Raw genomic sequence first — 24929 nt, 5'->3', positions numbered from 1 at the left:
TCAAAGGAGCTCTTAAAAACTCTGTCATCAAGATACATTGTATTTCAATGGAATATTTTTTTAAAAGCAAAATCAATGCAAAAGGTTCTTGAACAAAATATCGAAATTTTGCACAAAGACAGGATCCACTCTGTCTTACTTGCCCCGACCTAATCCCAGGCCTGGTTCCAATAAAACTTTATTGACAAAAAATTGGCAGCCAGCCGGTGGGCCGTAGTTTGCAGACCCGGTTTGGTGAGGGACACGAAGACCAGCATGAAGGTAGCAGCCAGGGCATTGGGCGTTGCTCTGCCGGTCTGATGCCCTCCCTGGTAAGCTTCTTTACTTCCTGAATCCTCAGTTTCCGAGACACCTACACACCAGGCCAGTGACTCTTAACTTTTGCGAGTCACGTATCTGATGAAGACTTTGGACACTTTCTCTAGAAAAATGCCAGAATTTTGCGTATTACGGCCTTAGGGGGTCCCATAAAACCTGTAGGCTGTGGATCAGCTTCGTTGTCTGGAATCCCGTGAGAAATGCACATTCACGGGCCCCTCTCGGACGCATTGTCTCCGAATCTCAGAGGGCGGGGGCCCGGGAATCTGAATTTCAACCAGATGGCTCAGGTGCCAGGCGTGCACATTACAGATTGAGAAGAGCTGGCTTAGAGCCAGGGCCCTGACATGAGGGCCCCAAGGTTGAGTCCTGGCTGCCACATAGCGTTTCTGCAACTCTGAGAATGTTGACTAGCCTCTCTAAGCTGCAATTTCACAGTCCAAAAGTGGTAGCCATGAGAGCACCGACCTCACAGGGTCCTGGTAGAGGGACAGGGGGTGACGCATGTTAGCTGATTAGCACGGTGCCTGGTACCAACTATAAGTACCCCCTAAGTATGAGGTTTAATATAAAAAATAATAAATGATGAACCCAGGATAAGAAGCCCTTCAGCTGAGAGTCTCTCCGAAGATCCCGTCTAGCTTTGCAATTTTGCATCTAGTATTGAAATATTATTCTTTGCTAATGTTCGCATTATCTCATCCTTCCATTTAAACTAATTGAAATTAGCGTGGCTGTATTTTTTCTCACAAGTAAATCCCACTCACCATGTCCACCTTTGCCCTGAATGTATTGGCCCTTCTGCCTGTGTTGAGGAGGTTCCGAAAGCCAAGGCCAGGCCTAGGCCAGCCCAGGGGAGAGAGAGCACGGGAAGCCAGAGTGGAACCCCGGATCTTTCGGCACATAAATCATAATCAGGCCTTCCATGCACTCCAGCTAGGAGCCTGGAATCTGCAGAACCGCCTTTCTTGATTAATAGGCCCCTGAGCTCGTTGGCTTCTGCACGGACTTTGAAAAATTGAATGTTTGTAATGTAATGCAATTCAAAAAGGCCTTGTCAGCTGTAAATTCCAAGCACGGAATATTTAAGATGTCTGATCACGGTGACTTGTTGAAAATGGCCAGTGTCTCCTTTGTCTGCAGACTTTCTCTGCTCAGGGGTGGACATGCGTTTGCTCGTTTTCTGTATTGGTGTTTGTCCCTGCATGTTGACCCAGGGGCACACAATGGCCTTAGCATCTTCCCTGCAGCAGTGGGCAGTGGAAAAACGAAATCGCCAGGTAAGCTAGCATGCCTTTTCTGGTGAGCCAGGTAGGAGTTTATGAGCAGTAGAGGCCGGTGTACAAAACTGGTCAACTCTGAGGACTGAAGTTTTAAAAGGGAAGGAAATTAACTTAGGGAATTTCATGGACACCTTTGTTCAGAAAAATTAGGTTTCCCACTGATAAAGTTTACCTCTGGTTTGGGTGCATGAGGAAGCCCTGTGGAATGTTTACATTATTATAGTAAATAAAGCAATATTTATGTCCTGTATAACATAATAAATAAGTTATGTTTACCTTACTGTAGTAAATATGATAGTAATGGTAATCATTATCTGTAGAGTGGTTCCCTGTTACAGAGCATTTGCCCCTAGGTTATTTCACTTGACCTCGTGGCAACTTGGAATGCAGATGTTATACATACGGAGGGGGAAGTGATGTCCTGAGCAGTTGAGTAACTTGCGAAAAATCACTTGGCTACTAAGCAGAGTCCGATTTCTTATTCCAAAGCCCAATCATTTGTACACAACAACAGACCACCCCTAAAGCATAAATATTACCCTGGATCCCCGGTCTTCAACAAATGGCTAAAAAGACTGATTACTAAGTGTCCAAAAGCCTTTTTTGCAATTCTCAACAGTCATGGAAACTAGGGGCTCTTCAGCTTTTTCTTTGAGCCACAGACTCATTAGGCAGCCTGGCCAAGCCAACAGATCCTCTCTCAGAATGGTTTAAAATAAATAAGTAGAATACATAGGAAAGGAAACCAATTATGCTCAAAGACAATTGTCAAAATATTTTAAACAAAGAAATTGGGAACAGTCATCTGTGCGCTGCTTTTGTGAAAGTATTAAATGACAAGTGGTGGGTCTGTTAGCGACGGTGATTTCTGAGTAGTGATGAACATAAACGATACTCCGAAATAGCTCCGACAAGTCTAAGGCAGTAGGAAAATAGTCCCATTTCAATCACAGAGTCGTCCGATGATCCTATTAAAATGCGGCTGAGATTTGGAGCTTGCGTTCCTCGTGCAAGGAAAAGCTGCGTCTCCGTGACAGCTTAGTGGGGATGCAGGTCTCATTTTCTTCCCCCCCCCGTCCCTGAAGTCCACCAGACCGGCGGACTCCTGATCTGAAAGCTCTTGTAGAAACTTCGTCGTCACCACGGCTAGAACTGACCCCGGTGGAAATTGTTCAAGATCAATGAAAAGCGGGCATGTTGATGGAGTGGCCAGTTTGTTGGCCTTAAATTAAGGCCTTTGTAAAGGGCAGGGAAAGCAGGTCTCTTAGGGGGCTTTCTTCCTGTCTTAACGAAGGGAGGTGTGTATACCTGTCTGAGGCAGTGCAATATCGATCCCCGAGCAACTCACTGATGGTGGGAGGTTATATTTAGTGCCAGGCAAGAACTGTTTGCTTCCTAGGCTGCCTCATTTGACCTGGTTGTATTGACATCTAGATCAGTCTGTTCTCCACATTTGTCTCTTCCCCCATTTCACTTTCCAGCTGAGCGAAGTGAATATATCGGTTAAGTTGGGGGTCGCAAATACAGTTGCCCCGGGGCCAGGCAGGGAACGCATACAAATGCGGGGAGGGCCGTCAGTGGGAAATTGCAGAATGTGCCCTTCGAAAAGGGGGGACAGACACTCAGCCCCGACCAAATGTTGCCCTGCAGGAAGGTGAGCTCAGTTTTGCCAAATACTGTGATTTTTCAGGGATGAGCAGGAAATTGGGATTTTTAGGTAAAAGTTGCTGTTTACAATGTTGGCAGCAAATTCTTCTTGTTTTGTTTTTTTCCAAAAAGCTTGCAGGGCATATAAAAAAAATATGTCGGGTACTTGCCCCACTTCTAGATTAGATAAAAACTCCAGCAGGTACAAGTGTTATTTATTTGGAGAATTAGCAGGTTTTTGCTAATTTTTCAGTGCCTTGTATGTATAGGAAGCAAACGTTTAGTTGATGTAAGACTATTGTTTTTGAGATCAGCACAAAGAAGTAGTCTGATGTATTTTTAAAGTTATACTATTTAGCATTATTCACAATAGAGAAAAGGTGGACTCAATCTAGATGTCCATCAACAATGAATGGGTAAACAAAATATGATACATACATACAGCAGAATATTATTTGGCCTTAAAAAGGAAGGCAATTCTGACACATGGAAGGGACAGCATGGATAAATCTTGAAGACATTATGCTAAGTGAAATAAGCCAGTTACAAAAAGACAAGTAAATATATATGACTCCACTTACATGAGATATGTGGAGTACTAAAACTTACAGAAAGTAGAAGGATGGTTGCCAGGGGCTGGAGGGGGGCAGGCAGAAACTGAGACTTGTTTAATGGGTACACAGTTGCGGTTTTGCAAGATGGAAACATTCTGGAGATCTGTGGCACAAGGATTTAGCACAACTGAACTGTACACTTAAGAAAGTGTTGAAGATGGTAAGTTTTGTGTTATGTGTATTTTACCACAGTTAAACATTTTGTGTAGTTACATTGTTTAATAATAACACATGGGTGAACAGAACTGAAAGAAGGAAAGAACACTAGAGGAGTAATCTGTGACTAATATAAAAGGATTTGAGAGACTTCCCTCGTGGTCCAGTAGTAGAGAATCTGCCTTCCAATGCAGAGGACTTGGGATTGATCCCTGGTCGGGGAACTAAGATCTCACATGCCGCGGGGCAACTCAGCCCGCGCTTCACACGCAGACTACAGAGCCCACGTGCCCTGGAGCCCGCACGCTGCAACGAAAGATCCCACATGCCTCAACGAAGATCCCCCGTGCAGCAACAAAGACCCGACGCAGCCAAAAAAAAAATGAATAAAATAAATAAACATTTTTTAAAAAGAATTTGACCATTTAAAGCAACAGTGGTGATGTGTTACAACGTTTTAAAACTTAAGTATTGATAGAAATAAAATATATGACAGTACACAAAAAGTGAGTTGGGCAAATAAATTACTGTACAGTTCTTACATTTTTAAGGCGAGATAAAAGTACTAGTTTAAGGTAAACTGTAATAAGTTTAGGATGCATATTATAGTCACTGAAAGGATAATATAAGAAATTATAACCAAAGACAATAGCGAAGAACAATGGGATAATACAATTTCATTTATAAGAAGTTCAAAAATAGACAAAATGCTGACAAAGGTCAGAGTGGTGGCGACCTTAGGGAAAGGTCATGAGGATATTGCCTGGATGGATGCACATGCAAACCTGCTGGGGTGCTGGAGAATGTCCATATCTTAATATTGGAGGAGGGGGAGTTACACAGGTGTTTACTGAGGTAAAAATTAATTGGACTCTACACTTAAGATTTGTGCGTTTTAGAGTATGTAAGTTTTACCTTACTAATAAAATAGAAAAATGATTAAAACTTCTTAAAGTTGTAAAAAAATAGCTTAAGACAAGAGTCAGCAAACTGTGGCCCACAGGCCAAACCTGACCCTCTACATGTTTTTTAATGACTCACAAACTACGAAGGGTTTTACATTTTTTGATGGTTGGTAAAAAAATCTAAAGAGGAATATTTATTTTATGACATAAAAATTATGTATTTCAGATTTGTGTAGGTAAGTGCAGTTTTGTCGAAACAACAAAGTTATATTGTTTACAATGCAATTTCTTTGTTTCTCAGCTAATACCACTCGAATATTCCAAGGGACCAGAATTGTCAAAACAGGAGTGGTAAGTAGAGAACGTAATCGCTTTGTCGTGTCTGGTTGGTAATTTGCATGCAGTTAAAACTGTCACCACGAGGTGGCAGTATGATGTTGTCTAAATGCTCAATGTGAAGCGGTTAAAATACTGAATAAATTACATTATTCACTCCTATTATTCAATACATTATAAAAAAAAACAAGCTGTGCGACAGAGTTAAACCAGTAGTGTCATACTGTTATGATTTTTGTCAAGATAAAACTTCTCCGTATTTTTAATTATTTCTTATTTGTGGGAGCATAGGACGTAAGAGTGCAAAGGAGTAGACATGTTAAAATTGAAAGGTCGTCATTTGGGAATTCCCTGGCAGTCCAGTGGTTAGGACTCGGCGCTTTCACTCAGGGGCCCGGGTGTGATCCCTGGTTGGGGAACTAAGATCCCACAAGCCATGCAGTGTGGCTTTAAAAAAAAAAAGAAGGAAAGAAAAAAAAAGAATGGTTGTCATTTGCCCAGTTACATTTGCACATTTCTGGAGCCTCAGTATCTAAGTTTTCCCCTTTCTAGTGCAACTAATAATCTCAATATTAATTGCAGCTTTGGTGATAACAATAAAAGCCTAAAATTTATTAAACTTTTCCCGGGTTTCAGGCACAGATTATTATTTTATTTGCTCCTCACAGCATCCCACAGGATTCGTGTTACTATTACTCCCATTTTATGGATGAGGAAAGCGAGGCTCAGTGAGTTAAAGTAATGTGCCCAGCATCTCCCAGAGAGCAGGTGAGGGATCGTGGACTCAAGCCCAGGCTGTCTGACTGCTCTGTCTGCAGTGCCTTATCTTATGTGGCACCTGGCATTTCATTAACCAACTTCAGAACTCAGCATTTGCTAACTTGGTTGTCCTTAAACTACAAACTTTTCATGCTGAAACTTGATGATACAGTGATGAAATCTGAGTTGTTCTGGCTGTATTATTTTGAACTGTATAAATGATGGGATGAAATTCTGGATTCTGCACGCCAGTTTTCAAGAACTAAAATTAAACTTATAACTCGGAGCAACAGATCTTATTTTTCTAAGATACTATGTACCAATAAAATCTCACAGCTGAGCCACAATTTAGTATGGTGGGAAGAATGAGCTGAGGTTTAGGCACGGGCAGCCACCTCTACCCCTTAACCTCTCTGCACCTCGTTGTCCTCACCTGTAAAATGGGGTGATGGCCATGTGTGTCTCCAGGGTAGCTTGGGAAGCCCCAACACACAGTTGGTACCTGTTAAATAGAATTCTTACCGTTGTCATCTACATGAGCATAGATTTTGCTGTAGATAAATCCGGAGACTCTGGAAGGTACGGCGGCTGTACAGCGCCCAGCTCGGGGATGCCGGCTGTAAAACAGCTCCCAAAGCCTTCAGTGTAGAGCACGGCCACTGCTTCTGAGCCTGCCACTGCAGACGTGGGCAGACCACTGTCCCTGTGTCCATCCACTTCCTCACTTGAAGATGTGGAACCAGATCCTGGGGAACATTTCTAGACAAGGGCTGTTTACTCTCCACAAGAGCCACCGATATCTAAAAAACCAAGGGCTCCTGCTTCTTGCAGTGACATCCCAACAACAGGTGGCAATCTGATGCTGCCAATTTATTGCTTATTTGATGTTTGTCTTTCAAACAATGTGAAATGCTACTTATTCTTTTGTCACTTAGCCTCCTCCTGAGCCCCATCAGTGAAAAGTTGGGGTTGATGTGCTGGTTACAATTTTTAAGTAATTGTAAAAACTTTTAAGAGCAGAGATGGTCATCCGTGGATCACCTACTGTCAGCTTTGGCACCATGCTTTAGGAAACCCCATGGGGAAAGTAAAAGACGAGTAAAACCCTTGGAGGGTCATACCCAGGGCCTTGTCCCCAATCCTGATGACTGACACTCTGCTTTCTCTTCCTCTGTCCCTTCCCCCAACCTCCTCCGTGACCCCTTCAAGCCCACAGCATCTCCCGCCTCTTCGGCCGACATGGCCCCCATCAGCTCGGGGTCTTCCACCTGGACATCCTCTGGCATCCCCTTCTCGTTTGTTTCCATGGCAACTGGGATGGGCCCGTCATCCAGTGGCAGCCAGGCGACGGTGGCCTCGGTGGTCACCAGCACACTCCTCGCCGGCCTGGGCTTCAGCGGCGGCGGCATCTCCTCCTTCCCCAGCACCGTGTGGCCCACACGCCTGCCCACGGCCGCCGCGGCCAGCAAACAGGCCGGCAGACCCGTCCCGGCCACCCCTGAGGCCTTGGCCTCTCCGGGCCCCGACGGTGATTCGGCGCCCACCAAGGACGGCGAGGGTGCCGAGGAGGGGGACAAGGACGAGAAGAGTGAGAACGAGGACGGGGAACGGGAGCACGAGGAGGAGGGCGAGAAGGACCCCGAGAAGAAGGAGAGGAACGGGGTGACCCACGCCGCGCAGGCGCGGAACCGCGCTGAGCCCAGCCCCGCCCCCTCGGCTCCCGGCACAGCTGTCCCGGACGGTGCGCATCAGACTCCAGACGGGCGTGCGCGGGGCCGCACCGCCATCCCCACCGCCCGGCCCGAGGACACCCTGGACCCCCACTCCGTCACCCTCACCCAAGTGCCCCCCACAGTCACAGTGGAGCATCGCGAAGAGAATGATCCCAAGAGGCCTGAGACACCGTCTAAGAAGCCTGTGTCCCCAGGGGACCGATTTTCTGAAGATAGCAAATTTATCACTGTTAATCCAGGTAAGTGGTCCACTCCTCACTTGAGCCTCCAAGCTGCTGTGAACAGCCCTACCCTTTAAAAAATAATTGCGGGCAGGGGATAAGGATCCAGAGAGTGCTTAATATTACTGGAATTGTGTGTGTCTCCGGTATAAAAATGTGTGTGTGTGTGTGTGTGTGTGTGTGTGTGTCTTTCTATTTTATTCTAATAAGAATCACCTACTCTCATCGTTGCTGGACTAAGTCTTGCCTTGATAGTTGGTTCCTGGTAAAATCGACTTGGCCTCAGAATAACTCCAAGCACTTCAACCAGGCCCTGAAGTAAATGAATAAAAAAAGACATCGATCTTGAGAAGTTTATCCTTCAAGATTTCATTCATTATTCACTTATTCAGCACCTGTGTTTATGGACTGCCCGTTTGGTGCCAGGCCCTGGGCTGGGTGCTAACCCCGGTGAGCACGATCCCTGCTGCTTGAAGTTTACAGCGTAAAGGGAGAAGACAGTGGTGGCGGCAGCTCGCCAGGGCGCACGCCGGGAAATCAGGAAGCAGGAATGTTAAAAAGCAAGCAAGCAAGTTCGCCGAAAAGCCAGAAAACGAGCTAACTAACGCCGGAGATTGTGTACGGTACATAATAGAGGAAATAAACAGGGTGTTGTCAAAGAAAATAATCAGGAAGAGGGCAGGGAGCTTTTTGAATTAAGAAAGGCCACTCTGGGGAAGTGACATTTCCATTAAAACTGAAAGCGTGGGGATGGGGAGAGCTGGTATTAGCCCATGATCCCAGGCCGAGAAACAGGGCTCTCGCTCTCAGAGCCCCATTTGCTCTGTGAATTAGCCAGTTTCTGGATGATAAGACCAGGGCATGTTTGGTCTAGCCTCCATGGGGAGGATGTGATTCCCACCACGCTGACCGAGGGCAACTTTGTGATTCTGTCATATGCTCAAATCTTTTTCTTTTCTTTTTTTTCATTTTATTTATTTATTTATGGCCGCTTTGGGTCTTCATTGCTGTGTGTGGGCTCTCTCTGGTTGCAGTAAGCAGGGGCTACTCTTCGTTGCAGTGTGTGGGCTTCCCATTGTGGCTTCTGTTGTAGCGGAGCATGGGCTCTAGGTGCGTGGGCTTCAGTAGTTGTGGCACACGGGCTCAGTAGTTGTGGCTGAAGGGCTCTAGAGCATAGGCTCAGTAGTTGTGGCGCATGGGCTTAGCTGCTCTGCGGCATGTGGGATCTTCCCGGATCGAGGATCAAACCCATGACCCCTGCGTTGGCAGGCGGATTCTTAACCACTGTGCCACCAGGGAAGTCCACTCTCAATGAACCATCCTGATAGTTTCTACAAGGGAGCCCTGAGCGTGAGGGGTTGTTATTGTTGTGAGGGGTTTTCTTAATAAGAAATTCTTTCTTTTGCCAGACTACAAGATGTTTAGCAACAATTTTTTTTGCATCTAAGCTGTTGTGGAGTTATAAGAGTGCAAAAAAAAAAAAAAGCAACTGGTAAATATTTATTTGCTTTTGCACTTGTAAACATTAAAATTCATCTAAAGCTGAGACCTCGTATGTTAAGATACAACTTAGAATAAATTTTCATGTTTTGAATTACGTTCCTCCTTAAAGCTGGTATGGACTCATTTTTTGAAGTGTGGGTTTGCTATGGGCGTTGCTCACTTTGTCCTGGTTTTAGGGAAAAGTGCAGAGTGGCCCTCCAAGGAATTGAGTGGAGGAAGTATCGAGCCACTTGTGAAGCTGTTTGAAGCTATTCCTGCATAAGCAGTGACATTCCCTCTAGGAATTTGCTGTGAAAAAGTTGGATTTCTTGCATTTGAAGATATTGAAGAAATATTTATAGAGTACCCACTGTGTTCCAGGCACTGGAGTAGGTATTGGAAGTAGACTCTAGATCTAGTTAGGCCTTGTTCTCCTGGGGTTTATGTTCTAACGGACAAGCTTGAGAATACTGCAGTAAACAAATGCATAACGTCAAGTTCTGGAGTCGGGGACAGGTCAAGGGATGGCATTTGAATGGAGACCCAGGTGGTGAGAAGGAGTTAGCTATGCCATGATCCATGAAAGAGCGTTCTAGGCTGCAGGAGGAGCGGCAGGTCCAGAGACCTTAAAGTGAGAACTAATTAGGATCAGTCAAGGAGCCATCAGAGGGCCAGTGTGTCTAGACCACCAAGGTGAAGGATACAGGATGAGTTCACAGACAAGCAGAGCTCAGATCAGGAAGGGGCTCATCAGCCATGCTGAGGATTCGATTCTAACTGGTATGGAAAAGCAGGGATGGGTTTCAGCAAGAGACTTACTCATCTGATTAACCTTCTCAGAAGGTCACGTGGGCCTCTGTGTGGACATCTGGGGAGGCAAGAAACGGACACAGGGAGTTAGGAGGTGATGGCAATGGTGACTCGGACCACGGTGGTTTCTCCAAAGACAGGCGGTGGACCTGGAATTGCTTGTCAAGCTTGAGTGGTTTGGCCTCTGGACTAGAGGCTCTGGCAAGTTGCATTTCCAGCCTGCTCCTCTTAAACAATTTTTTGTCCACACTCCTGAAAAGTGTGGCTTGCTAAGAGCTTGCGTTGGGAGTTTTGATAACCTTGAGAGACTGGTGAGGGTGGGGACCTGGGGCGTAGTCCAAGTAAGCAGAAATGAGTCATTGCAATGGGAGTCAAGTTCCAGAGTCCAAGGAAAGGGGAGAAGAAACAGGTGGTAAACCCCCGGGGTATTTCCACCTGCAGGTACGGGGGCGTGCTGGTCTCAAGTTTCAACGCTGCAGGCATCTGAGTGTCTGCCATCTTGGCAGGGTAGCTCTGGAGTCAGATCCCTACAGTCGGCTCTGCCCTTTATTCACGCATGGTCCTCAGGCCAGTCTTTGTCCAGAGCCTGTCTGTAAAGTGGGGATAGGCATAGCCCTTAGTGCCAAAGAAGGTGCAGAGTCACCCTGATCGGTGACGAGGAAGGAGGAGCTTTCTGCAGCCCGAGGGCCACATGATGGCCCTGGTGACTTAGGAGGAGGTCCCTCGTAGGTCTCTCTTCTGCAGTCATCCTTGAACATTGAAGAGCCTGTGGAGACTGTGGTCCCCAGTGAGCTGGCTTTAAAAATGACCTCCAGGAACTCCGCTCTGTCCCCAGCACTGGTGAATCAGAGCAGCTCCTTTGTCACCTTCATCTCCATGGGAACAGCCACTCCTCCCCAGAGCCAAAAGGGGTCTTCCTTTAGAATTCCAGGCAGTTCCAGGCAATTCCAGGTTGAGCGTAGTGGCGGAGATCGGTTAAGCCAGAGATTGGCAAACTTCTTCTGCAAACAGCCAGAGAGAGCAGACATTTTCAGCTTTGGGAACCATAGGTCTTTGCTGAAACTGAGCATCTCTGCCAGGCAGCACGCAAGCAGCCGGAGACGCTACACAAATGGGTGGATGTGATTGGGTTCTGGTGAAACAGAAACTGGCAGTGGACCCCCTTTGATCGGTGAGCTGTCATTTGCCGACCCCTGGTTTAAGCAGAAACGTGTGTACCCACTGGTTAATTAAAGATGTGAGTAACTTGAGGATAAAACCCGAAAACCCTACATTGTCCACGACCCCCAAGGTCTCACTTTGCTTCCATCCATCTCAGCCTTTTCTCCATCTGCCTCCTCCAGCTTGGTGTTTATTTTTTAAACGAAATCACCATCATTTTAATGTTAGTGGTGACTTCTTTGAAAGACTGTGGATGTACATTTGTTTAAATCTGTTCCACATTTATTTTTTCTTCGCGTTAAAAACAATTCTTTAAATCAATATTTAGTCTCTTTGAAAAAAGCGCTAACGTTTAAAGTTACAAACTGTGTTATATTTTTACCAGCATCTCAAAAAGGCTTGATGTTTGATAACATCTTTTCAAGTGCTATGAGTAGTAGCTTTAGTATTAACTTGCTGGGAAGGAGAAGAGGGGAATGCTTCTCTAGAAGGAGGGGCCGACTCAGACACATACAGAGACGAGGCAGGCAGTAGCCATGGTCTGTCCCTCAGAAGGCACAGCCCAGATGTGGTGTGGGCACTGTCAGATGCCTCTTGATGCAGTAGAATGTTCTCGGGATGGCATGTGGCGTGCCCCAGCAAAAGCATTTCACGGTAGTCATTGTCTACAAACTCATCACTCAGTGCTGGGATTTTTCATTTTTCTTTTCTTCAATCAGGGCTCCTTTTTCAGATTCAGTCTTGCTCAGAACCCTATTATGTAAACACTCATTCACCGAAAGCTCGTTGACTGCCTTCTCGGGGTCAGCTAAAGAGACAGTCCAGTTTAGGGGTCAGGGAAGTACAGTCTCCAGGCCAGAACTGGCCGCTGGCTGGCCTTTGTCCTGCCCCTGAGCTAGGAATGGACTGTGTTGGTCAGCGACTTAGGGCTGCTGTTCTGCTCTGAGCCAGAGTCAAGGGTGCTGAGCTCCAGCCACCCCACTCCTTTTGGGCAAACCCCACTCCTTTGGGCACCTCTTTGGAACTTTCAAGCTCTAAAGAAAACCTTTGATTATAAAAATAATTACATCACTGGCTAACATTTGTCCCATGCTGGTGTTGTCTGTGCTAACAGCCAAAAGGGGATGTCCCTTATCCCCCGGGATGCCTGTGCTGTCCTTGTTGCCATTAGACCAGTGAGGAAACTGAGGCTTAGACGGTTAAGGAAGGTGCCCCGGGCAAGACGTGGCGAGACCGGGGGGCCAGACACGGGCCCTGACTCCACCGAGGTGCTGCCTGCGTCCCGGCTTAGGGGCTTGCTCCCTGAGTGGGCAACGCACGATGGTTTCAGGTGAAGTATTAATTATTAAATGAGTATTTGAATGTGTACTTTTAAAAAGATACCAGTTTTTAATTTACGGCACAGGTTCTCAACCAGAGTGATGATTTTGTTCCCCCTTCCCTGCAGGGATATTTGGCAATAGCTGGAAACATTTTTGGTTATCATGACTGAGGAGGGGGCTGCTACGGGCATTTAGTGGGAAGAGACCAAGGACGCTGCTTAACATCCTTCAGGGCACAGACCAGCCCCGCAACAAAGAATGACCTGGTCCAAAGTGTTGATGGTGCCATGGTGGAGAAACTACGATTTATAGTATTAACATAGAGTTCCTTTTCAAAGAAGTTTACTTGAGGGAAAAAAAAATAGTAGTTAAAGCTCAGAAAGAAGTAGCAATACAGGCTCATGAAGATAGGGCAGACATCATGAATGTGAAACTCAGCTGGGGTTTATGGAGGTAGGAAAATGTTGCATACTTTATTTCAAATAAAATAGAACAGGCACTCGTATGGACTACCGTGGCAGTTTGCAGCCTGGGCTAGTTTTGTTGGTCAGGTTTTTTGTGGGGAGAAGTTTTCTATGTAACTCTGCTTGCCCCGGCTCTTGGCTGTGATCTTCCTGGGAGCGTTGGAAAGAACCAGCTCGGGTGCCCTGAAGGCATCAGTGGTGATTTAGTTTCCTCCCAGGAAGTGTCTGAGTCCTTGGAAGTTTCTGCCCCCCACTGAGTGATCTTTGAACTAGGACAGCCTGTATATATCTCTTAGTGCAGGCAACCAGACCTCACCAAGAACAAGGAGGTTTCCAAAGAGGCTGGGGTCAGCAATTCAGGTTGTAAGGAGCGGTGTATTTGAGCGGTGTATTTGACATGAGTCCTGACTGATGGCAGAGTCACGTGATGTTTCGATGACGTGTCTGTGGTGGTGATTTCTGGTAGATGAGGACCTGCCGTATATATGGGACTTCGAATTAAATTGGGATTTATCAAACGCCCTCAATTTTCCAGCACCTAATGGAGATACACATGACAGTTCCACTGCTGAGTCTGATTAAGTGAGCTCTGTGTGAAATGGTAAGGAGGGCTTATTGATGAGAACTCCTAGTGGTGATATAAATTGAAACACATGACAGATGCTCTAAATCCAGCTCAGACATGGTAATCGAAAGATGGAACCCATGTCCCGTTGCAGGAGGATATATGTATTTGTAACCCACAATCATGTCTCTGCAACAGTGGTTTAGCTAATGCCAGGGCTCCAGAAAAATGAGACAAATTTTGTGGCCCTATAAAAAAGTGGCCACCTGTTTACTTCACACCCATTGGGGGGGCTACCATGAAACCCCCAAACCAAAGCAAAATAGAAAATAAGGTGTTAGTGAGGATGTGAAGAAATGGGGACCCTTGTGTCCTGTTGGTGGGAATGGAAAGTGGTGCAGCCACTTGGGAAACAGTGTGGAGGTTCCCCGCAAAATTAAAAATAGCATTACCGTATGATCCAGCATTCCCACTTACGGGTATTTACCCAAGAGAATTGAAAGCAGGGTCTTGAAGAGATATTTGTACACTCATGTTCATAGCAGCATTATTTATAGTAGCCAAGGGGTGGAAGCAACCCAAATGACCGATGAATAGATGAACAAAATGTGGTATATACCTATAGTGGAATATGATTCAGCCTTAAAAAAGAAGGAAATCGTGTCCCATGCTACAACATGGATGAACCTTGAGGACTTATTTCATTAGTGAAATACAGTCCCCAAAAGACAAATATATATATCTATATATGTATATGATTCCACATATACATATATATATATATATATGTATGATTCCACTTATGTGAGGTACCTAACGTGCCGTCAAGTCGTAAGGCAGGAAGTAGGATGGTGCTTGCCAGGAGCCGGGGTCGGGGTGATGGGGAATTGCTGTTTAAAAGGTGCAGAGTTTCAGTTTTGCAGATGAAAAACAGATTCAGGAAATCGGTTACACAACAGTGTGATATGCTTACCCCTACTGAACTGCACTGTTAGAGATGGTTAAGACTGTGACTTTTATGTGTGTTCTACCACAGTTTTTTCTAAAAAAACCAGTGCCTTAATTCACAGCTGCGGGTGGTTTTGAAGGAGTGGCCTTATCAGAACACATGCAGTCCAGTTGTGCACGACCGAACCCGGCTGTAGATGTCTGAGTGTGCAGGTTGTTCTGCTTCTAATCTTTCTTGACAAGTGAAAGAATCCTACTCTCCCCGACTCCTGAGAGTGGCCTCTCAGATCCAAGCTCATTTTAGTCTTAACCACGTAGGGGTTCTTGTCCTGAAGCAGAAGTTGAGCCCTCACTGTGGGGTAGGAAGCATTTCAGAAAGGTCCATCTGATGTCTCACTGCCTGTAGCATTTATAGTACATTGTACTCCGTTTTTATTTGCTTCTACTGGGATGAGAGCCAAGCCAGTAAAAGGCAAACAGCATTAATTCAGTGATGACATATGCCACTGAAAACTGTTTTTCTTTTTTTTTTTTTTTTTTTTTTTTTTTAATTTTTTGGAAAAAGCAGAATGGAGGCACTTTACTCAGATTCTGGTGGATGCTGAAATAAAAGCTGGGAGGAGGAAGGGCTGTGGGGAGGTCATTAAACCCTCCCTCCCTCCCACAGATGCTCAGAGAGGGTTAAGTATTAGACAGCATTTTGCTGTAAGTTTCCACTGGAAGACATTTCTGAAACCGGCTCATTCTCTGAGTCCCAGCCCTGCCTGGCCTCACATCTTCTGACCCTCCTAGCAGCCCCTCATCTGAACATCACATCCATGGGGGGGAGAGGGGGGTGTAAGTTGATACCTCCTTTCCATTTTTATCCTCTTACACACAGACCAGCAAGATGCAGCCCTGGAAAGAGTATGAAGAAGGTCCAAGTTCACAGAGAGGAATGGCCCACGTTTATAGATGGAGCAACTGTCTGATTCATTTCTAATTGGTTGAAAAATAAAATCTCTTTGAAAATAAATATGGAATTGGGAAAGCTGCCTGGTCAGGAGCAGCCTCTTCTCTCGAGCTGAATTAGTAATTTCAGAATCCTGGTCAGGAGTTTTATTAAACCATGATTTTTGCTTTTGATGATAAGGCCTTTGTAAAAGTCCCAGGTGTGTGCATTGTTCTGCTGATTCTTTGGGTCACAGTTCCATCCTGCAGACAGAAGTTCGACTGGCCAGAGGTTGCTGGCAGCAGGAGTCAGGAGTGAAGAGAGCAGGTCTGGTGTGAGACATTAGGGAGCAGTGGGGACTGTGGCAAACTGATGAGCCATGCCCTGTCTTAGAGAGTGTGCTGCTTGGTTCTAGCTGATGTTTGCCATGTGGGAATTCAGACCTGTGTTGCTAGCCAGTTTTGAACATTTCCAAGAGAAGATTCCCCCCTTTTTTTTTTTTTCTGATTTTTTTATGAACTCTATTGTTTCTTAAATCTTGGCAGCTAACTCAATTAATAATTCCTGGGGGAGCGATGCCAGGCCAGACACATCTGTGGGCTGCCAGTTCACACAACCCATGGCAGGCAGGAATCAAAGGGCTAGGCCTGCTGGCAAAACCAAACCAGCTGGACAAGTCAGAAATGGAGGCAAGAAGGAGGTGCATTAACCCAGAGGTCCTGCACTTGTCCTGGTGTCAGGATTCGGGCATCAGGGAGAGAGGCAAACCTTCCAGGAACAGGGCAGCCGAGCTCTGCTGGACCTTTCAGGAGGCAGCTGGGATACAAGTGAAGCTCTGAATGAAAGTGAGCCGCTGCTAACAGTTGGGAGCATCTAATTTTATCACACTGTCAGCGCCGTTGCTTGGTTCCATTGAAAGGAAGAACGAACATTCTCTGGACGCGGGCACTGTGCTCAGTGCTCGACTGGTCAAGGCTGGCTTTCTGAGGATGCAGCCCATGGGATGCAGTCACACATTCCTGTGCTCAGAAGGCCCTGTGTTTGCCTTCATGTTCTGCTGTCATTTCTTGAAACGCTTTAATAATTTCTGAACAAGAGGCCCCGTGATTTCGTTTTGCATCTGGCACAATCTGCTTTGCACGGATTATCTCATTTAATCCTTCTATCCTTCTAAGTCCCCTGCGAGGTGAGCATTGTCATCTGTTTCCCCTTGACAGAGGAGCGACCAGAGGCTCAGAGACAGGCAGTCACTTAGCCAAAGTCACACAGCTAGAAAGGCCTAAGCCAGAATTTGTAATCAGGTCTGCCTGACTCTGAAGGGCAGGATCTTGGTTTCTCTGAAAAGTTGATAGTATGTTCTAGTCCCTGGGGGCCTTGACGTGGGGAAGATTGTCAGGAGACTGAAGCCAAGGAGGAAGAGAGTGTATACCCAGCTCGGGTGGCATGTTATGTGTCCCTGGTATCTTCTGCTAGTTCACTGTTTGATTATACTTTCTCCTTTGAGGGCCTGCTGGGCCACAGATGGAGTCATTCAGTGGGACAAGCGTCTCTCCTGAAGGATGGCAAGAAGCGTAGCGCAGGCTTGCCTCAGGGCAGACTTTGAGGTTCTGGCTCTTCACTGGCGGTCTCCTCACAGGCAGCCCCCTGCTGCTGATGCCCATAGAACCCATGTGAGGTTCTGTGTGGTTGCCACACATGCCCTCATTAATTACAGGGGGATTCAGATTCAGCAGACACCCGATGGGCACTCAGCATCTGCCTGGCGCTGTGCTGGGGCGTTGAAGAGGGAGAGGATGGTGGTGGTGGTGATGGTGATAATTAGTGATGCTGTGGGTGGTGGGTGGGGATGGTGATGATCACTCATCACAGTTGATAATGTTAACCAGGTGCTTATGGTTGCCAGGCAACATGCTAAGTGTTTTATTGCATTAGCTCATGTAATCCTCACGCCACCCACAGTGTAGTGAGCTGTATTATTATTTCCATTTACAGATGAGGAAACTGAGGCCCAGAGAGGTGAAGTAACTTGCCCAGAGTTGCACAGCTAGTAGGAGACAGAGCTTTATTACTGCTCTATATACAGAGAAAAATCAGCCCTGCTTTGGGGCACCTTACAGGAAGTAGTAAAAGAGTACTTGTCATTGAGTGTGATGTGTGCCGTAAAAGAAGTGCCCAGTGACAACCACCATGACGAGAATGAGAGTATTTACTTAGCATCTGCTCGATGCCAGGCACACTTCTAAGCGTTCTACGCGCATCTTAAGTTTTCCCACCACCTCTACGAAGTAGGTTCTTTTATCCCATTTTATAGATGAAGAACTCCAGGCCTAAACTGATTTAAGTTATTGGTTAGAGGTCACGCAGAAGGTGGCAGAGCCAGGATTCGAACCTGTGATCTTTGCCCTCCAGAGCACAGACCCCGAGGGTTTGGGGAGGCTTCACAGAGAAAGTAGCACCTGAACTAGGATTGAGCGATCACGAGGAGCTTCTGAGGGCGGGATGGGAGAGGTGTTCCTGGCAGTGAGATCAGCAGGGACAAAGGCAGAGAGGTGGGACCATGGCCCAGCGTGGTCACTGGGTGGGTGGGTGTGGCCGGAATCCCTCGCAGGGGGCGCAGCAGGATATGATGGGGTGGGAGGAAGGCCCATTCGGGAAGGGTTTTGCTCTCCCTGAGGGCAGTGTGGGATTCCTCAGGACAGTGACGGGAACAGATTCCACATGACCGCGTGGCCATGGAATGAAATTCCAGGCTCCTGGTACTGCGAAGCCCAAGCAGTACTGTGAATTTTAACAGGAACTCGGCTTTACCATGCCCACATGGAAACCCAGTAGCACTCCTATATTTGCCTGACCTTTATGTAAAAGACGCGGGCAAATCTGGCTGCCAATCATTTAGTCCAGGCCAAGATTCAACTGCGGTCAGAATGATTTCCTTCGGCCTCTCTCTCACACTGCAAGCTGTGGCCGGCCTGAGTTCTCCTCCATAGAAACCGTCCTTCGGGGGGCTGTCCAGAGAAGGATTTCTGATGTGTTCACTCCTCCATCCCCTCACACAAACAACAACAACAACAAAAACCTTACACAGCGCCATGAAATATTAGAAAAGAGAAGTAGCTCCGTGGTGAAACCTGAGGGGCAGTTTTGGCGAAGGGTCCTTTTCAGGGATTGAGGATGAGGAGGACCTGGCGTTTGCATTCGGTCTCCTCCCCATAGCTGCCCGCTGTGCCGTAGCCCAGGCGAGAATCCTTTTCTGTAAGAGGCAAGGAAAGAAATAAGACGCTGGGTATGCAGGGGCTTCCCACGGTGGATACCATCCGGGCTTGGGGATTTCCCCACTGCCAGCCAGATTATTACCTGGCTGGGCTGCCCCCTGCTGGAGCCCTGCAAAATTATCCTCATTTGCAACTGTGGTTCTTGCCCCACGTGTATTTACACATTCTAACCCAGTTAACTCATACCGTGTAAGAGCTACATAATCAAAATCCCATGCATTTCTAATTAAAATCCCTGCTTTATCTAAAAGTACAAGAACAATGGGGGAAAGTGTGGCTGGCGGCCGGAGCTTCGCAATTAAAGCATTATATTGAGGGATAGACTGCACATCTGATGCTTGTCTGCCTCAGCTTACTATACCGCAGTGATTTCCACTGCAAGCCCTGGGGCCTAAAAGCGGTGCCCTTAATTCAGCCTACAGACCCTGGCTGAGGTGGCCTCTGACGCTCCATCTTGGCGGCCCCCCCTTGTTCTCCTACCCCACGGCTTCAGTGCACTCTCTCCAGAACACATGTGCCCTTGCCCTTGGCCTGGCTAACTCCCCTTCCTCCTTCAGCTCCCACGAGAACGTCAGGAAGCCCCTCCTGAATTCCTGGGCTAGGACAGCTGTTCCCCTGTACCCGTCGTGCTTCCCCTGGCGTCCCATTCCTTTTATTCTAATTGCTTGGTCATGTGTCTGCTTCTCCCCCTGTAAATTCCTGCCCCACGGGCACAAGGTTGTTCCTGTCTGATGTTCTGCTGCATCTGCCTCCCCTAGCACCGTGCCTGACACACAGTCGGGGCTTGACACATAGCTGCCTGGTGAAAACGTGCGGAGCAAGGGATATCGAGAAATGGGCTGGCACAGTTCGGAAGGCAGTTTCTAAACCGCCGGCTGCCCTGCTGTGATTCTTAATCAGAGTGTGCCTCCCTTGCCTGCCTCTGTGTCTTTTTACCTGTGAGCTGGGCATAAATCTGGCCCTGCCTGTGCATGAGACAAAGGAGGGCATCAAGGTCCAGTACATTCAAGGAAACCCAGTAAAAGCCCTGTAACCCATTTCTTCTTCACTCCAGCTCTTGCCTGTTTAGCAGTCTCCTCTCAGGGACAGTTATCTCTTTCCTGCTCAGCCCACCTCCTCTCTCTTGGAAACGCAGCCTGATTAGCCCTGCATTTAGTCCATCCAGCAGACGGACGCTTGCGGCTGGCTGCAGGCTGGCCTCGTTTTTGCAGAGCAGGAGGAATCCTTGCTGAGCACAGGTCAGCCTGCAGCCAGCTGTGGATGATTTCGTGGGCTTCTCCTTGCGGTCACAGTGAACCTTCGCTTTCTCGCCACGTGCCTCTCGTGACCGTCTCTGTGTACCTGGGCTCTCCCCAGCCCCGCACCGCATCTGAGCTTCATTCGGGCGACCTGGAGATTGCCAGGCATTGACCCCACAGTTCAAGAGACTAGGTTCTCACCTGAGGCTGCTGGGGACTTGTGAAGATCCTCGGGGCCTGAGAGAGACAGGAGGAGCTGCTGGGGTAAGAGGCGCTGGTTGACCAGAGAGAACCCTGGACCATTTCACAAGCTTCCCCGGTTAACCCCTGCACTGGCTGCTGTCGAGTAGCCGATGTGCGCTAGGAGGAGAGCAAGGCGCGGCTGCCAGTCTGAGAGCTTTTAGAAGGATGGGGAGAGGGCGCGGGTGGGAGATGAGATCAGAGGAAAAGTTTTTGAACCATGTTTGAGGAAAAACAGGATCTCTGGGGATCTGGGTGGTGGGAACTGGTAGGCAGAGGAATCTGGGCGCTCCTGCTGGGATGTGCTGTTGCTGAGACTTCGAGCGGCTCGTTGAGATTCTGCCGTGAGAGCACCATTGCCTTAGCTTGAGTCCTGCCCCTACCCTTGGCCAGGAGCCTGGGGGGGCCCACACTTGGACAGTTGTGCCACCAGGACTGTCTGTTAGGGAGAGGTGGTCTCCCACAGCAGAAATGGGTGCAGTTACTAGAGGAAGGGGTAACAGATGCTCCGCAGACGAAGAAAGACAGACCCATTGTAGTCACAGCTGGTTATCTTAGTAAAACCCATCGTTGCCTCCACCCCTCCTGCCTTGGCACACCCGCCTCTTTCCACGGGCAAGTTTTGTGCTACGTTCCGACTTGAGCACATTTCTTCAGTGCATCCAAAGGCTGCTCGGGGACAGTAACGCTCTTGGAGTGAGGCTGGGTCTCTGTCTTCCGTGCAACTCTTCTTTACACCGTCTTGAACGCTACCTGCAAATCCATCCCAGTGGCGATTACAGGGTGCAGCCTGCAGACAAGGTCCCGTTTGGCTTGGGGCTCAGTGGGAAGCAGTGTGGACTGCAGATTCCCCTTCGTCACCAGGTGGCCTTGTTCTCCAGAAAGCACCCCAAAACTGGAGCAGAAATCCCCATCCACTCTGGCTCCCCAGTGCCCCCCCCGGCTCGGCTGGCCTCTGTCCTCTAACTGGCGTGGTTTCTCTTTGCAGCAGAAAAGAACACCTCTGGAATGATAAGCCGCCCTTCTCCGGGGAGGATGGAGTGGATTGTCCCTCTCATTGTGGTGTCAGCCTTGACCTTCGTGTGCCTCCTCCTCCTCATTGCCGTGCTCGTTTACTGGAGGTGAGTCGGCCAGGGTGTGGGCGTCGGGTTGTGCTGTCAGTGTGCTACCCTGGCGGAGGGGGAGGGGGGTGGCTGGCCCGACGGGAGGGGAAGCCCATGGCCTCTTCATTCAGAAAGGTAACGCAGCTGGAGTGTTTCTAGTGTCACCACCTGGGAGATCCGCTTTATCTGCCAGAAGCCGGTGGGATAGAGCCACTGTTGAGATGAAGGCGCTCGTGATGAGCTGCTAGGATTTAGTGCCAGAGAGGCTTTTGTTTGGGAATCAGGGAGATCCGGGTTCAAATCCCAGGCCTGCTACTTGCTGGCAACAAATCCCATTTCCACTTTGAGCTTTAGTTCCTAAACCTGCAAAATGAGTGAATAAGTTTCATAGCATTCCCGGTTTCCCTGAGTCCATGCTTCACTTTGTCTCATCCACATAATAGCTCCTCTTGACCTGAAAATTTTTTTCATAGCCCTTCGCTGAAAATTCGGTGATAGGGAAACGTTTATCATGTTATGTGGCATTTAATACACATAGGATAAAGATGGCTGATGGTAAGTCATCCTTATGTTAGCATCATCCTTGAACTGGTTCTCACTGCTTCCCACGGGAAGCCTGCTTGCAGCTTCTATTTAAAAGTTGTGTGTTTTTTTCTCAGTTACACTCTCTCAGCCAGTTTAACTGAGTGAAGCAGGCCGGCCCACGTGGCTGGCCTGGCTGCCTTCACCTCTCAGACTGATGTAGGAAGCTTCTGCCCCTTTAACAAGCTTCATCAGTGATGAACAGGTGTCATATTTCCCTCCCTCCCTCCCTCCCTCCCTTCTTTCCGTTCATTTGATGAATTTTGAGCCTCTGTTGTGTGCCAGACACTCTTCTCTCATGGAGCTTACATCTTAGTGGGGGAGACAGGCAATAAATAAAGCAAACAAGGTGGTGGTTAAGTGTATAATGGAGAAAACTAAATCTGGAAAGCAGAGGGGGGATGCTGCGGCTTAGCGGTGAGTGGGCAGAGTGGTTAAGGAAGGCCTACCTGGCGAGTGGTATTTGTCCAAAGACCTAAAGGAGGAAGGAGTCAAATGGGCTCCATCTGGGGCATGTTCCAAGCACAGGAAACAGCGTGTGCAAAGGCCCTGAGGCAGGAGTGCGCTTCGTATGTTCCAGGAATGGCCGAGAGGTGTGGCTGGAGCAGGTGACAATGGGGGAGAGTGGTAGGAGAGGGTATCAGGAAGAAACAGGATGGAAGGGAGTTGGGTCAGGTACCGCTTTGTGGGCCATTCTAAACACATTGCCTTTGACCCTAAGAGAAGTACTGTTGGGTAGAGAAGTGTTGTGATCTAACTTCAGGATTACTTGGCTGTGCTGCAAAGGCCACTGAAGAGGAAGAGGGGCAGAAGCAGAGAGAGCAGGTAGAAGACTACTGAACTGGTCCCAGAGGAGTGATGGATGGTGTCTCCCATGAGGGCAGCAGTGCAGGTTGTGGAACTGATTGCATACAGATACACTCTGAAGGTGGGATCAACAGAATCTGCTGACAGATTGGCCTGTGTCCCTAGGTCTGTTGTCAGTTGGAAAGAAGAAGAGAAGAAGGAAGGGTTCATCCGAGGCTTCCCCAGGCGTCTAACTATAGCCCTGTTAGTGCTACAGACCGGCTAGATGGTGGATTATACTGTGTTTCAGGGTGAGCCTAGAAACACTAGCCTCACCTCCATGCCATCCTTTCTCCAAGACGCTGGTTTGCAAACAAATAGTTGTCTGGAGCCCATTAGTAAGTGGGAGTCCGCCTAACATGGGTTGAGCTGAGCACATAGAGGTAACGAAAGGTCTGCCTACCCTTCTCTTGGCTCTTTGTGGTGCTGTGTGGTTTCAGTTGCAGACTTGCCCCACAAAGGAGCACTGAGAACCCACAGCTGCCCCAGGCTGGGTAACCCTGGCAACCCCAGCGTGAAAAAGTTCCTGTTCCAAATAGTTCTAGCAAAAACCTCAGGGTTGTTTCTGGTTGGCCCACCTTGGCTCTCTGCCTACCAAAAAAGACCACGGACGTTTGGCCAAGCAGACATGTTGAGGGCGAGCTGCTTACAGGAAGGGGCTGTGTAATGTCATAAAGAGAGCTTTCAAGACCCTTACATTCAAGGTGTTTTTTTCCCATTAGAAATTCACACTGTTTATATTTTTGAAAAACTCAGTGAGTCTGAATCAAAAATATGTATGAATACATTACTATTCCATGTTTAAAATATATTTATAGTGTCTTATATATATTACCTATATATATATACATATATATGTTTATATTCAAAGCTTGGTTTCAAGTAACCAGAGGGTTTAAACCTCCTCCAGTAGATGCTGCCTGTGAGTTTTTACCAAACTCCTAACGCCAGTACACAAAAATGAGCGGGAAGGAGAAAATTCTTACAGAGCAAGCAAAGTAAAATTGAACTAGCATCAGGATGGACGAGTTTGCTTAGCGTGAGAACAGCCTAGAGGGATAAATGTCCATCTATTTTTTTTCTTTATTATTAACATGAAAGAGGGAAGCGTTGGGGAACTCACACAGAAAATGGGTAAATGCAGAAAAGATGGGTATTTCCCTTCGATGATGCAGTTTTGAAGCTAGACCAGCAGTGCTCTTCTCCTGCCTTTTGAGGCACGGTGAGAGTGGATGACTAGTAAACAGACTTGACCTAAGTAGAGCATCGAGGCAGATCAAAACCTTCTGGAGTGTTTCCTCAGGTGGCAGGTCTTGACACTGGTGGTTCCAACCAGCTCGCCACGGTTGCAGTTTTCTACAACCAAGGACTGAGCCTTTACAGCTATTGCTCTGGTTTCTGTGTATTCACTCAGGGCTCTCTTCACTGCAATTACATGGGTTCATGAAACCATTGGAAATGAAAGCCGAGGACTCTGAATCGTTTCTCCACTCGTGTCCCTTGCACGATGTTGGTATTTGCTTATGTTCACAGAGTCCTTCTTGAGCACCAGCTGCTGTGCCAAGCCCTCGCCAGGCCCCATCTCCTGGGACCCTTACGACAAATCTGTAGGTTACCATCCCCAGATTAAAAGTAAGGGGCAGAAGCTCAGGGTGGACACGTGACTCGTGAAGGGTTCTGCAGGAAGTGGTGGACCCTGGTTTTGAACACAAGATGTCTTCAATCTAGAATCCATAAACGTATTGAACCCCTGAGATACGTACCTGGTACCACACTGAACCCTGTGGAGGCTGAGCGTGATGGATGTTCAGCTCTAAGTCACATGGACTTGGGATCCGTGGGCCCAAGTAAGGCCAGTGCCTTACTGTTAGACTCAGCTGCTTTCTTTGACCAGGGAAGGGAAAAGGAACCAACATTTGTCGAAACGCCCGCCGTGGGCTAAGGAGTGTGCATTGCTGTCATCCACTACTGGTCAGAACCGCTTCTGTTACAG

The 24929-nt window shown here is 47.6% G+C and overlaps 1 protein-coding gene across 7 annotated transcripts in view; it reads left to right on the top strand.

Moving 5' to 3' along the window:
- The window catches only part of PTPRG (protein tyrosine phosphatase receptor type G), a 741743-nt gene that overhangs the window by 626886 nt on the left and 89928 nt on the right, over nucleotides 1–24929 (top strand). For 4 of the 7 annotated variants that reach the window (XM_059078094.2, XM_059078091.2, XM_067043776.1 and 1 more), the window contains exons 11-13: nucleotides 5225–5274; nucleotides 7228–7990; nucleotides 21394–21526. In XM_059078094.2, the coding sequence (XP_058934077.1) occupies nucleotides 5225–5274; nucleotides 7228–7990; nucleotides 21394–21526 (946 nt within the window). The remainder of the gene's footprint in view (nucleotides 1–5224; nucleotides 5275–7227; nucleotides 7991–21393; nucleotides 21527–24929) is intronic. The other 3 variants (XM_059078092.2, XM_067043775.1, XM_067043772.1) reach the window with 1 other exon arrangement.

This window comes from Kogia breviceps, chromosome 10 (assembly GCF_026419965.1).
Source record: "Kogia breviceps isolate mKogBre1 chromosome 10, mKogBre1 haplotype 1, whole genome shotgun sequence".
In the NCBI taxonomy this organism is placed as follows: domain Eukaryota; kingdom Metazoa; phylum Chordata; class Mammalia; order Artiodactyla; family Physeteridae; genus Kogia; species Kogia breviceps.
This window is presented reverse-complemented; position numbering and strand designations above follow the sequence as displayed.